The 14,674-nt window shown below is 33.7% G+C and overlaps 1 protein-coding gene across 1 annotated transcript; it reads left to right on the top strand.

The window, feature by feature from the left end:
• The first annotated feature begins 10,072 nt into the window (after positions 1-10,072).
• On the top strand, positions 10,073-13,693 carry LOC132065774 (uncharacterized). Its single transcript, XM_059459304.1, has 3 exons — positions 10,073-10,976; positions 11,976-12,515; positions 13,401-13,693. Exons 1-3 carry the CDS (start codon positions 10,131-10,133, stop codon positions 13,497-13,499), a joined length of 1,485 nt encoding a protein of 494 aa, XP_059315287.1. The 5' UTR covers positions 10,073-10,130; the 3' UTR covers positions 13,500-13,693.
• Positions 13,694-14,674: the final 981 nt, after the last annotated feature.

The following is a 14,674-nucleotide window of genomic DNA, read 5'->3' as shown; positions in this document are numbered from 1 at the left end:
ATTTTACTTTTATAAAAAATGGAAAAATTTTCTTACCCCCTTCCCACCCCTCTCGTACCCCCCCCCCTCCCAAATTTCAATTTTCATATATATTACTTCTATAAAAAATTTAGGGAAAAGTGTTCAAAACACACTCAAACTTTGACCGAAATTGCTATAACACATTTCAACTTTGCGGGGGTCCTATGACCCCCCTGAACTATTTTAAACTGAAATATTGACACCATAAACGATGATGTGGCATAGCAAGTATGCTCACTCTCTTGTGAGCAAGTGACAGGCAAAAAAGTAAATAAGAAAAAAACTAATTTGACAAGTGTCATTTCTTAAGTGGAAACTATACAATTAATTAAATTTGATTAACATTAACCATGCTCTCTCTCTATCTAGCCCCTTCCCTCTCTTACATCTCCGCAACTCAGTCATGGTCCCACTAGTTAGTTTTTTTTTTTTTTTTTTTTTTTTTTTTTAAATTTTCATCTTCTCCCACCAGTGGCGACAAGCAGCCCACCAGTGGCGATTTGGCCACCGTGCCACCGTCCGGTGGAATTGAACCACCAGGCCACAACCATTTGAAGCGCAATATAATTGCGCACAAACCCCAGGAATCACAATCCACAAATTCAGTCCAAGCAGCCACGAATTAAAAAAAATTAAAAATTTTAGGTCCAAACACCCCAAATCTTTTCTCCAAGATAACTCATAAACAACACTACCAACACCATTAGATGACTTCTTTTTATTGTTGTTGTTGTTCCTTCTTTCTTTTTTACTCTTTTCTTTTTTGCTTTGTTGCAAACCATCTTCATAAGCATCAAGTATCTCATGTATAAGTTGTCTATTTGGTGAAGAATCCCATTTAACCCAATAGCTCATGTAACAATTAAAACAAGAATGATTAAAAGTAGCTACATGGTGGGTATTCTTTCTTTTGCCGGAAAAGTTACCGGAAAGTAAATTTTCACCGGAAAATTCACCGGAAGAACAAGAAATGAGATAAGCTAAGACTTGTTTATCTTCTTGAGATAAAGATGAAGCAAGTGTTAAAATAGCAACTGGTAAAAATGAAAGATGGTCAGAAATTAAAGGAGGAGATGGATGAACTGTGCCTTTTCTATAAAGTTTCTTCATAGTTCTTTTTTTTTTTTTTAATGAAAATTACCTCCAAAAAAAAAATGTTTTTTTTGGAGCGTGTATTACACATTGCAACAAATGTTTGGGGATGACGTTTTAATGGTGTCAATATTTTAGTTTAAAATAGTCCGGGGGGGTTATAGGACCCCTGCAAAGTTGGAGTGTGTTATAGCAATTTCGGCCAAAGTTTGAGTGTGTTTTGAACCCTTTTCCCAAAAATTTATAAATAATGGAAAAAAATTTCTGGTCCCCCACCCCACCCCCTCCCCTACCTCCACCCCCCACCCCACAAAAAAAATCAATTTCATATATTTTACTTTTATAAGAAAATTATAAAAAATGAAAAAAAAATTCATACCCTCACCCCCACCCCTCACCCCTGAAATTTATATGAAAAAATTAATTTAACTTAACAAAAGAAAAAAAATTATAAGCATACACTTGAAATAATAGTACACTTGTATAATATGGGTTAATCCATAACCAACCCAAGCCATTTATCACCCAACCCATATTTACCCATATAAAATATGGGCGGTTTGGAACCCAGCCCATTTTGTTCAAACCATTTTCAATCAAACCAAATCCAACCAAACCCACCGATTTGCCACCCCTAGGCCCACTACAGTGATGTACTCGAGACTCTGTTTCTGCTATACAATGAATTTCGGATAAAATAATTTACTAAATCGATATATAAATACCTTATTTAGAAAATAAATTATTGAAAAGTTTTTACTCCAACGAGTACCCTGATCAAAATTAGTATTTAGTTATTTTTATGAAATTGGGGGCCGATCCAAAATTTATTATTTCTATAGCAATCTCAACGTGATATTCTTTGAATTTGAACTGTGATATAGAAACTTTTTATTCACTTTTACAAAACTACGGGTGTGTTCGGTATGAAGGAACTTGTTTTTCAAGAAAAATATTTTTCTAAAAAATATGTTCTTGGAAAATAAGTTCTTACTTATTTTCTTATGTCCCCACCCACCCCTCCACCACGCCACCCCCCAAGCACCCACCCTTCACATCACCACCCACCTATCACTACACCACCACACACCACACCAATTACCTAACCCCCATCGAAAAGTTCGCCGATGAAGCTGATTGGGGTAGGTGAAGTACGAGATGGATTTTACCATTACTTGCCAACTTCTCTCGAAAGTGAATACTTATGTAAACCGAAAACTGTATAAACACTTAAGAAAGGGACAGTCGAGGACCGGGGGTGGGTGGGTGGTTGTTGTGGGGGTGGGGTGGGTGGTGGGGAAGTAGGGGTGGATGATGATGAGGTGTGTTCTAGGGTGGTAGTTGGGCGGGGTGGGGTTAAACGGTGGGGTGGTGGTGGAGGGGTGGGGTTGAGTTCGAGGATGGAGAAGAGACAATTAATATGCAATGCCATTCGTGGGACTTGTTTTCCCTGCTTCCATTAGGAAAATCATTTTTCTCATTTTAAAAAAAATTATTTTCCTAAAGAAAATATTTTTCAAAAATTTTAACCAATCAAACATGAGAAAATTGAAAATTTTTATGGAGCACTGATCAGCATTGATGTACGTGTATATATGTGTCTCTGTGTTGTAGGGTGTGTTCGGTATGTAGAAATCATTTTTTCCCCCCTCTGAAAGGCATTTGCTAATTTTGCTTTTCATTTTAGCATTTGATAAAATTTGTTGAATATTGCCTCTTTTGTAGTCTCACACATGCAATGAGTTCAGAGATTATTAAATCTGCAACTGAATTTTGACAGACATTTTGGATTTTGTATTTTTTTTTTAAATATTTTGTCTTCTGATTGAGCTTCAACTAGAAGAGGCTAGGATTTCCAAGATTGATTGTAAAGATCTTTCTTCCATCACAATTTCTTATAGATTATAAGTTTCAAAATAAGACTTTATCTATACTAACTAAATTGACAGCTTTCATCGGTAAAAAAATCATGGGGCAATCATAGAGAGAATGTTGCTTTCCTTACTTGAAAAATAAAGTTAAATTGGTATCGGTTAAAATTGATTTTAGAATAATCTTTTGAGTAAAACTCACAGATGCTTTAAATACTTTTGTTGGTTTTTTAAAAGATGCAGCAACTAGCAGGTTGGAAGAATATTGATTGTGTTTTTAAGTTAACTAATTAAAGTCATTTATGATTAATAAAAGTTTCAGAGACAATTTCCCTCATTCTTCCAACCTACTTATTGCTCCATCATTTAGAAAGAAGCAAACAAAAATACTATCTAAAATGGATTCTGAAAACATGTAAACAAGATCTTGACATTTATAATTACACACGTGGCCCTCGTCCAGTACTGAAAAATACTGAAGCAAATGATACTGGAGGGGATCGTACGTTTCCCTTGTGGAATGATCGGAGCAGTAGAGTATCATATGGACGCTTTAACATGAATCCAAAGTGCCATTTAACATTACTTAAGACACTTTTACAGTTTTACTAGAGTGGATCGTTTCTGGACATTTGCATGAATCCAAAGTGGCATTGAACATTATTGAAGTCTCAATTTATATGATTCAAATTATATAAACTTTTATTACTAATATGTTAAAATGTATTTTTCATTAGATAGGAGGATATGAAGGCCTCGGATTGGGAAGAAAATTAGAAGATAGTTTAACCTTGTCTCACTCTACTGCTGGATAAACTTGGTGGGTAGTTATAAGTATTAGTATTATTGTCGTAGTTCTTGTCTTTCAATTTCTGCTACTACCTATCAATTCTCGTGCTTCGGTTATCACATTGTTTTGCTTTGAATGCTATCTTGCGCTTTCCCTATTATTTGCTAAGTCTTATTTCATATTTGCTATGCCTTATTTACTTCCGTATTTCTTTTTCAAATTGCTCTGTTACTTATGCGTTACTTGAGCCGAGGGTCTTTCGGAAACAATCTTTCTATCTCCACGAGGTTGGGGTAAGGTCTGCGTACACTTTATCCTCCTCAGATCACACCTGTGGGAATATACTAGGTATCTTCCTGTTGTTGTAATTTTCATTATATTGACCTGAGAAAAATGATAACTTATAGTAGCACTTTTCTTATAATTTTTGAATATCTAAATTTATTCAATTTAACTTCAAAGATTAGTAACATAAATTGGACGGAGTAAAAAATCCTGAAAAAGATGTAAACGAGCTCTTGACATTAAAAGTTACTCTCTCTGTCTCAATTTATGTGGCACTTTTCGCTTCCCGTGATTTAAACTGCATGAATTTTGACCAACATTTTAAGTTGTATTTTTTCACCAAAATGATATGAGAAAAGTTGCAATTTATAGTACTTTTCATGTAGTTTTCAAATATACAAATTTTAATGTGAAATTATTAAATTAATCTAATCCAATTTAGCTTCAAAATTTAGTCAAATTGACTTTCGAAAGCGAAAAGTGTCACTTATATTGGAATGGAGGGAGTATTAAACACGTGGCCTTCATCCTGTTCTCCATTAAAAAATAGTGGAGTAATTTATACCGGAGAGGTTCCTTTCCCTCATGGAATGATCTAAGAAATAAAAGTATTTTATGGATACTTAGAATGAATTCAAAGTGCCATTGAATATTACTGGAGGCGCTTTTACTAGAAGGAATCCTTTTCCAAATGCAGATGAGAAAAAAAAAAAAATTGAAAAAAAAAATTAAGTCCACCCCAAAAAGAACCCTTGAAAAACGAAATTTCTGCAGTTCTAATTAGTTACAGGCCAGGAATTTAGTAGCCGTAGGATTAACTACTTGGTTATGATGTTATTAACACACTATTGATAAAATAACCACCCCCTCCAATTCAAAGTAAGTGTCTACTTAGTACTTAGCCTTTTGCAAACCCCTTAAGAAAATATTAACTTCTTAAAAAATAGGTATTTTGACTAAATTACCTTTAATTAAATACTACCTAATTAATATAATTTCTTAATTGCGTAAAACTCACTTATCTAAATAGGGGTAAATTTGAAAGAAAATAGTTACTGTAATTCCTTCTTGATTATATAAGTGGACACTTACTTTGAACAAGGGCTGACCTAGGTTGTTCCAAGAGGGTTCAACTGAACCCCTTTCGTCGGAAAAAATTAGTACTAGCATGTATATTAATAATATAAAATATTGTTATATAATATAATTGAACCCACTTACTTAACACAAATATGAAGCGTAGCTCAGTTGCTTAGCTGGTTCATTTTCCACTGGCAGAGTTGGGTTCGATTCTGACCACAGGCATCTGATCCGTTGCTTTTAGTTTTTTGAACTCACCAAGGTTCCATTAATTCAATACTCATTAAACAACGCTAGTGTGTCTGTGAATCTCCTATTTTATTGTTTTCGTTAAATTAGTTCAACGTAATAGACTAGTATTAAAAAATCATAGCTTTACTTTTTCTTTTGAGTTCAATATTTGAGAATTAAATTGAATATATCTTAAATTGTCCTAATAATTTAAGTTATATTATTTAATTATTTGTATATAATACTATTCTTACTTTATTTAGTTTAATCCTTCTTACTTTATTTAGTTTAATCCTTCTATAATTCATAAAGTTCTATCTTTTTCTTCTTCTTAGGTATACGTGAGATGTTAGGATAGTTCGCTTTTATTTATTTATCTTGGTATGTTGCTTGCTTGTCTTTTTTTTTTTTTTTTTTTTTTTTTTATTATTATTTTTTAAAATGGTGTTTCAAAAGTTCTACATTGTTGTTGTTATGCGAGTAAAACATAAAAATTAAAATTGAAGAATTTTTTTGAAGTCTGATAGTTAGTCTAATATTGTTTCAAACTATTTATTCACTATTAAAAGACGCAAATTTTTAATGGATTTTTTCATCCAAATCTAGAATTCCTGACAAACAGTATGTTGGAAATATTTTCGACAAGCAAATTTCTTACTAAAATTCATGAAATTTTGAGTAGCATCTATTTTTAGGAATATTGTCACCTCAAAAACGATAATTAGGTGTATTACTGGAAAATACAAAAGCACAATAATTTCTATCGTTGACTACTTGACTACTATTGCGATTTCAGTGTTTATTTGAATCCGCTTGAAGAAAATTCTAGGCCCGCCACTGATTTTGAACCAAAATAAAAAAGTTAAGTGAACTCTTATTATGAACCGGAGAGATTAGTAATTAATACAAGGAATAGTCATTTTGAAGCTAGCTATCCCTATTAATAAAGAATATTTTATGTTGCACAAAGTTGACAGCTGCTTTACGAACGGGAGTTCGAAGATAACTTAAAGATTAAATTCCTAATAACTTTCTTGTGGTGAACTTAAAGAGACAAATTTGACTTGTTAAATTTAAAGATATCGCATGTGAGTCTATTTAAAGAAAACACTATGAAGTAAACTTAACATACACATTTTGATAAGGAAAAGTACGAGTTGACCCGATCTATTAACCTTAGTCCTTTTATAAAAGTTAGGCAAAAGTTGAAGTAAAATACCCCTACACATTAATTATATTCGAAGATAATTAAATTAATAGAAATGAAAGATACTACTCCTAGCAGCAAACTCTCAACTGTTGAAAGTTCTGGATAAAAAATAAAATAGGTATTATGTGTATCAGGAATTATCTCTAGTTACTTTTTTTTTTTTTTTTTTTTGTTGGTATAGCATTCTGGTATTCGGACTCACTGTCGACTAATTTGAATTCACTCTATATAGGACTCATTAAAGAATAAAACAATCCCTACCAAGCATATCTCTATTCTCAATCATCAAATCTGAAATATCAGATTAAAAGGGGAGGGATCCATCTATTTCGCCGAACCTCCCGATGGTACCTCAACTAATTTCTCAAAACTAGGTGTGTGATAAAAATATTAGTGTAAGGTGATTACATTTTCTTTTTGAACTAATATTTTGGTAATCAGAAAGATACATTAAGCGGTTATATGTACAAATTAGTGTGTGTGTTTGATATATATATATATATATATATATATATATATATATATATATATATATATATATATATATAAGAGGGAATGTGAGGACTTTTGTAGTCCTCACAATAATTTCCCAAATTTTTAAAAACTTTTTCATTAATTACTTTTATGTCCTAATTTTATTTATTTAAGTCATTTTTTTTGTTTTTTGTTTTTAAAGCCTACTTTTCAAAAGCCTATCGAAATTTTGACTTTTGTAGTCCTTACAATAATTTTCAATTTTTTTTAAAACTTTTTAATTAATTACTTTTAGGTCCTAATCTTATTTATTTATGTCAATTTTTTTTGTTTTTGTTTTTAAAGTCTACTTTTCAAAAGCTATCGAACCTCCTACCTCATTTTTCACGTTCTTTGATTTTCTGATTGGTGCTCGATATCCGCATTTGAGCCCAATTAATCCGATAATTCGCACCGCATCGCGCCTATTCGGGGGGAGCGCTTCCTCCAAAGATTTTTTTCCATATCCATGTTCGAACCCCTAATCCCTAATTAAGAGAGGAGCGACTCCTCCATCTGCTGCACAAGTTAAATTATGTATTTGTCTTAAAAGTTCATTAACTATGTATAGATTATTTATTTAGAACTAAATAACTTCATAAGTTATAATGTCAAATTCTGGTTCCAAATTTGATTTGAATTAAATAATTTCATCAAAATGGAAGTTAAAATATTAAAGGAGTGGAACGAAAATTTTGCTTTTATATAACTACCCACTTGTGGGACTACAATGTATATATGGTTGTTGTTGTTGTACACTTGTACTAACACAAATTATATTTCTTTAGTTAAAATATCTGCTTTTATATCTTGAGTTTGGGCCGGGCTTAGCACGGGCCTCACATAACTAGTATATATATATATATATATATATATATATATATATATATATATATATATATATATATATATATATTTAAAAAAGGTATATATCACGAATACTTAAAGATGCCGAAGTTTGGCGAAATTTTTCTGTTGGATGGCTACAATCAAAGTTCATTTTTTTTGCGCGGATTTCCCTTCTTTTGGGGTGCTCTCTAAACTTTTTCCCTCATATTCGTGGTCTTTAAACTTTGCCTGTCATATTTGTGGTCTTTAAATTTTGCCCTTCACTTGAAAAGGTGGCGAATACCTGAGGTTCTGGGTTCGAACCCCCGCTCAGGCATAAAATAAAAAAATAATTTCGCAAGGCAAGGCTGGGGGACGTGTATGCCGGATCCGGCATACACTCCTTAAGGAAAAACTAAAGTTATGCTGGATCCGGCATAACTAAAAGTCTGCCCCATAAGGCAGAACTTTTCCTTAAGGCATAGTTTAGTTATGCCTTATGGGGCAGACTTTTAGTTAAGGCATAACCAAAAGTATGCCCCATAAGACAGAACTTTTCCTTAAGACATAGACTTTGCCTTATAAGGCAAACTTTTAGTTATGCCTTAAGGAAAAGTTCCGCCTTATGAGGCATAGTTTTAGTTATGTTTTATGGGGCACACTTTTAGTTAAGGAATAACTAAAAGTATGTCCCATAAGGCGGAACTTTTCCTTAAGGTATAACTAAAAGTTTGCCTTGAAAAGTGAAAAAATAAAATATATGCCCCAAGGCAAAGTTTGCCTCCCTCTGGCAGACTTTTAGTTAAGCATAACTAAAAGTCTGCCGGAGGGGGCAGAGCGAAATTCAAACTTTTCCTTGCAAATTTTTTTTTAAAATTTTTGACTGAGCGGGGGTTCGAATCAGGAACCCATGAGTTTTACGCGAAGGGCAAAACTTAAAGACCAAAGAATTTGAGGGGCAAAATTTAAAGACCACCCTAAAAGAAGGACAATTCTGCGAATTTCCCATCAAAGTTATTTTTAATGCAAAAATAACATCTTGACAAAATTACTCCCAGCTAAAACATTAATAAATTCCATGGTCCTGGAGTTTAAAATTTGACAAGTGGAATCGATCTAGCGTAATATGCTGGAGTTCGAGAAGTTTGTGGAGCTCTTCTTAGGAAGAACAAATATCTGTGCCCAGAAGACTTGAATAGATAATAGAACAGATTTGATAAGTTGTGCTCTTCCAAAGATATGAAAGCCTCATGCCGTTGAAGTGAAGCTTGACACTTAGGCCATCCAAAAGAGAGGAAGTTTCAAATATCTTGAGTCTATTATCCAAGGTAGTGGGAAGATTGATAATGACGTCACACATCGTATTGGTACATGGTGGAGGAAATGAAGGCTGACATCCGGAGTCTTGTGTGATAAGAAGGTGCCACCAAAACTTAAAGGTAAGTTCTACTGAGTGGTGGTTAGAACAACTATGTTGTCCGAGGACATGATTTTAGCTAGGAGGCTATGAAGGACACATATAATAGTAGAAGGCTAGTAGGAAGTTGAGCGTTATCTCACCTATCCTTCCTTACTAGTAGTCGTAGTATTACTCTAGTAGCTTCTTGTTCTTTGATTTATGTTACTATCGATAGTTTCTTGCACTTCAATTAGCATATTATTTTGCTATAGTTACTGTCCCTTTTTTCAAAATGCTTTGTCATGCTATCTTTAATATTTTGCCATGACTTTTTAACTTCAGTTATTTCTTTTTCCGAACTGCTTTAAAATGTTTTTCCTTGAGCCAAAGGCCTATCGGAAACAACCTCTCTACCTCCCAAAATAGGAGTAAGGTCTGCATAGCTTCCCCAAATTCTTTTGTGAAATTACACTGAATATCTTGTTGTTGTTATTGTATTTTCTCCGCTTTGGTGATCTTATCTAAATTTTAATTAGCGATCCAAAAAGTGAGTATTTACCGATTTCTCACTATGTTTGGCTTTCGAAAGTCCAAACATGTTTTGGAAAAATACAACAAAATTTTAGTCAGAGAATTAGTGGAAAGCCAATGTCACGAATCATGTGGGGCTTGGGGGAGGGGGGCGGGGGCAGGGGCGAGGGGGAGGGGAGGGTTACGTGTTGCTTAAAACCTTGTAAAAAGTGAAAATGTGCTTTATTCACTTGTTTTCATTGGGCAGTTCTCATTTTTCTCTACCCAAATATCTCAGGCATGTCTAAACTTAACAAATCCATCGTCTTTAGCATTTGCAAAACAGTGCTAATTTGTGGTTTAGTCCTATACGGTTGCACCATTTTCCTTTTCAATGACTCTGAGCATCAGTTTCCAGCTTCCGATCTTTTTTCTTCTTTACAATTCACAAGCTCTCCTTCTTCTCCTTCTCCTTCTCCTCCTCCTCCTCCTCCTCCTCCTCCTTCTTCTCAAACAAGTACATCATCAATTATTTCACCAACCAATATTGGTCACCTTGTTTTTGGACTTTTAGGTAATGAAAAAGCATGGCACAATAGAAAAGCCTATGTTGAATCATGGTGGAGACCAAATATTACAAAAGGACATCTTTTTCTAGATGTTCCTCCTAAAGGTGATGATCTTCTCCCATGGTCCTTAAATTCACCTCCTTATAGAATATCCGATGATGTCTCAAAACTTCTTAAGGAAACCAATCATGTTGATGCAAGAGTTATGAGAATGGTTCATGGGATTATGGAAGTTGTTAGGGAGGCACATGAAGGAGTAAGATGGGTAATTATGGGGGATGATGATTCGATATTTTTCGTGGAAAATATGGTTGATATTCTTGCACAATATGATCATAACAAGTACTATTATTTTGGAGGACATTCGGAATTTATATTGTCGAATTATTGGTACTCATTTAATCAAGCTTTTGGTGGTGCTGGAATTATGTTGAGTTATCCTTTGGCTAAAACATTTGCAAATACTGTAATGTCTTGCTTAAAGCGATATGCTCATTTGCAATCTTCTGATAGAACTACAATGCTTTGTGTAGCTGACCTTGGAGTCAATCTTTCTCCTCTTCAGGGTATTCATCAGGTATATGCTTGATTTAATTGTTCTACTTTTCAGGTGATTAATTTGAACAAATCGTGTAATTTTTTTTTATATCACTGTACAAAATTAAACTTTTTGTTTATGTAAAGTCACTTATTACTTAGCATCCCAAAACAAAGAAGAATCAAAAGGTCAAAGAAATGAGCAATTATCCTTTGCACTCTTAAGTGTTGGGGCAGAACAACAAATTCAACCAAAGGATTTAAAACATATGAGAAAATGCCAGACATGAGATTGGAATGTGCAACCTAAAGCAAATTTAATTTTAAGTCACCATACGAGAAATTACTGTTAAAGAGAATATAATATAATTTTCATGTACAAATGGAACATGTTTGACCTTATTTGCACGCAATAAAAATTTTCGAACTGATCCACCGTACCGCTCATCTCCTGTAACGCGCATCCTTTTTTGATTAACATATGATTGGGCATTGGACGAGAAAAGTCTTATCAACTATTCTCTGTTTCTTGTCTTAGTTGCTATTTGAAAATTCAAACAATTATATTTATCATGATTTTTGCAAATACTTTTCAAATATTTTGAATTATTAATTATTGTGACTTACTCCATCCGTTCCAAAAAGATTGTCTTAGTTTGACTTGGCACAAAGTTTAAGACTCAAAGGAAGACTTTTGAAATGTGTGGTCCAAAACAAGCCTTAGATATTTGTGTGATTATAAATCATCTCATTTTTTTAATCAATTGAAAAAAAAAAGGTGTCAATCTTTTGAGGACAGACTAAGAAGGAAAGGAAAACAATTTTTTTGGGACGGCGGGAGTACAATACTTTTTATGTAATTTTTAAATATATAAATTTTATTTTCAAAAAAGTCGAAGATTTTATGTCCGAATTCACACCGAACATTTAGTTAGTTTGATCCTCATACACTGAATCGAGCCAAACAAATTGAAACAAATAGAGTAATTACTTTGAGTGTACTTTTCTGTTTTCCCTTAAATAATATATTTATTTGCAGATTGATCTTCGTGGTGACATATCTGGCTTTCTAGCATATCATCCAAAGTCTCTATTAGCGTCCCTTCACCATTATGACATGGTTGACCCAATATTTCCCTCTATGGATCGTGCACAAGCAGGTTTCCACATCCAAAAAGCTGCAAAATATGATCAATCACGCATGTTACAACAAACCATATGCCACCACAGGTCTAAAAATTGGACATTTTCAGTTTCTTGGGGTTACTCAGCTCATATTTATGAGAAAATTATGCCCAGAAGTTGGTTACAAAATCCAATAGAAACATTTAAAACATGGCAAAGAAGTCGTAGGCCACCACATTACATGTTTGATGTTAGAAGTCCTTCTTGGCATCCATGTGAAGCCCCTCATGTATTTTTCTTCAAGTCCGTTGAGAAAAATCGAAGAGGTGAAATTGTTACAACGTATACTAGGGCATGGCCTAGACGGATAGGAGTTTGTTTGGAAGCTGGAAATTATTCTGCAGAGTATATATCTGAAATTCAAGTTTACTCATCAGCAACAAAACGCATTGAGGTAATGTTTTCTGCTTCCATAATCGCCCATAAGTTTCCCTATGAGTTTAACTTATGTATACTGACAATACAAAAAAAAAAAAAAAGACAAAAAAGTCACTAACTAGGTCACTTGGAAGATAATTACAGGTTAAGTACATAAAAACTGTAATTAATAATGTGGAAATTAGACAAAATTGCCTACTACAACTGTTTAAACCACATCGAAAGTATAAAAGTTCTTTACAGTATCATACATATAAGCTAAATCCAATTATACTCAGCACACATGATTGCAATCATATTTATTGGAAAAAGAACTTAGAAAACAGTTCTGCAAAGATACGTATCTATAAAATAGTAGAGATACAAAAATTGGCGAAGTTGTAAATTCTTGATCCTATAAAAAATTTAATCATAAGTCAATTATCGCTTCTAAAATAATGCGAGAGAGTTGTCTGAGTATTTGGATTGTCTCAGTTTCTTTTGGAGTAGTTTAATTTCTTTATCTAATCTATAATACAAAGGTTTGCACATAACGTTGAGGAAAAAGAAAAGTATCTTTTTCTTTAAGTTGTTCCTTTTTTCTAATTTCCTTCTTTAATTTCTTCACAGATCGATACTCAAGTAAATAACGTTATGAATGAGCTTAATGTTGAAACTCGACTATTATATCATAATGGACGTGTTATTAGTAATTAAGGACAATTGAAGTGTAATATTTCTGTCTTTAGGAAAAACCCAAACTGCATTCTCCCTCTTCTAAAGCGACTAAATATTTAAAGTCAACAAACATCGATGACTGCCGTTATCTCCCCAAAACGAAACCTGTTGTCTGAAAATTTCGAAAATCTCTACTTCGACCTCTATACTTTTGCTAACTTTCTTTTTTTCTATGTTTTTTCAGATTGATAGATGTGAATGTTGTGACATAATCCATGAGGCAGGATCAAACAAGGCTGATATCAAATATAGAGAGTGTAAGATAGATGAGATAATAGCTTGATTGATAAATCGAGTTGCTGTATAAGCATTTGTATCAATATAATCTTATTTTCTAGCTTATTTATTTTTCTCAAATGATAATTGTTGTATGTATTTATTCAACACTTTGAAAGAGTCATGTGAAGTTTCAACACCTTTTTCCAAATGCAAAACTGCTTATTTATCAAGTCAGCTTCAACACTTAGAAAAGTTTATCGGCACTTAATGCTTATCAGCTACGTTAAATCAGCTAAGTCAAAAGGGCTCTTATTACCCGATAAACTATATAAACAGAATAAGTATCAAAATAAACCATAGCACAATCAGGAAATAATTAATAGAATCCCAACCACATGGATTAATCCATTCTAAATTACTCATGCCGAGGAGTGCGATGCATATAACCGGAACTAATACTTTGACAACTTGGCATACAGTCATTGTTCCCTTAAGAGTCGTTTGGTTGCCTATATAAGGGGGAGTTTATACCCTTATTAAACTTCACATAAGCAACACCTTGTTTGGTTGAATTATATTCCTCGTTAAATTCAGCTTAACTCTTCTTGTACATGTTTGGTTGCAATTTTGCTCCCTTCCTATAAATAATATACCCGCACATATTAGAGAATTTACTTAGTATTTTCTGCGGATAGAACGTAAAATACATATACAAGTATTAACAATACCTGGATTAAAAATATTGAAATGATAAATATGCCCTAATTGTATGGGGGAAACCTGGACTGATTAGTTAGGAGAATTAGGCGAAGACACATGTGAGAATAGAGATAGAACGAACGTGACTCAGCAAGGATTGCATCGATCCAAACACTCGAACGCCTCCGGTGTGGTTGATCTTATCCGTCAAGGATCTAGAACTGCAATACGCTCAGCAAGGATTGCATCGATCCCAACACTCGAAAGCCTCCGGTGTGGTTGATCTTATCCGTCGAGGATCTAGAACTGCAATACGAGCCCACCTAGATCAGGAGCTGCCCAATCAGGAATATGGCAGTGGCGGTCATGATAAGTCTAGATTGCAACCACTTTTGCAGAATCCGGGATCCACTTCGGCGAATCCATAGATCTGTACGTAAATGCAACAACGTGCAGATAAGGATCATCATGACGGACGTGAATAGTGCAGAGACGTTACTTAGGTTAAGATCATAAATTTATCGCTTTCCCTCAATTATA

This window comes from Lycium ferocissimum, chromosome 7, assembly GCF_029784015.1.
Source record: "Lycium ferocissimum isolate CSIRO_LF1 chromosome 7, AGI_CSIRO_Lferr_CH_V1, whole genome shotgun sequence".
NCBI lineage: Eukaryota > Viridiplantae > Streptophyta > Magnoliopsida > Solanales > Solanaceae > Lycium > Lycium ferocissimum.
The sequence above is the reverse complement of the archived record's forward strand: the minus strand, read 5'-3'. Positions and strand labels throughout refer to the sequence as shown.

Excerpts from the sequence above, each read along its gene's own strand:
- LOC132065774 (XM_059459304.1), top strand. The coding sequence starts at position 10,131 with ATGTCTAAACTTAACAAATCCATCGTCTTTAGCATTTGCAAAACAGTG. Across the intron at positions 10,977-11,975 it reads CTCTTCAGGGTATTCATCAG|ATTGATCTTCGTGGTGACAT; the intron begins GTATATGCTTGA and ends ATTTATTTGCAG. Across the intron at positions 12,516-13,400 it reads CAGCAACAAAACGCATTGAG|ATTGATAGATGTGAATGTTG; the intron begins GTAATGTTTTCT and ends ATGTTTTTTCAG.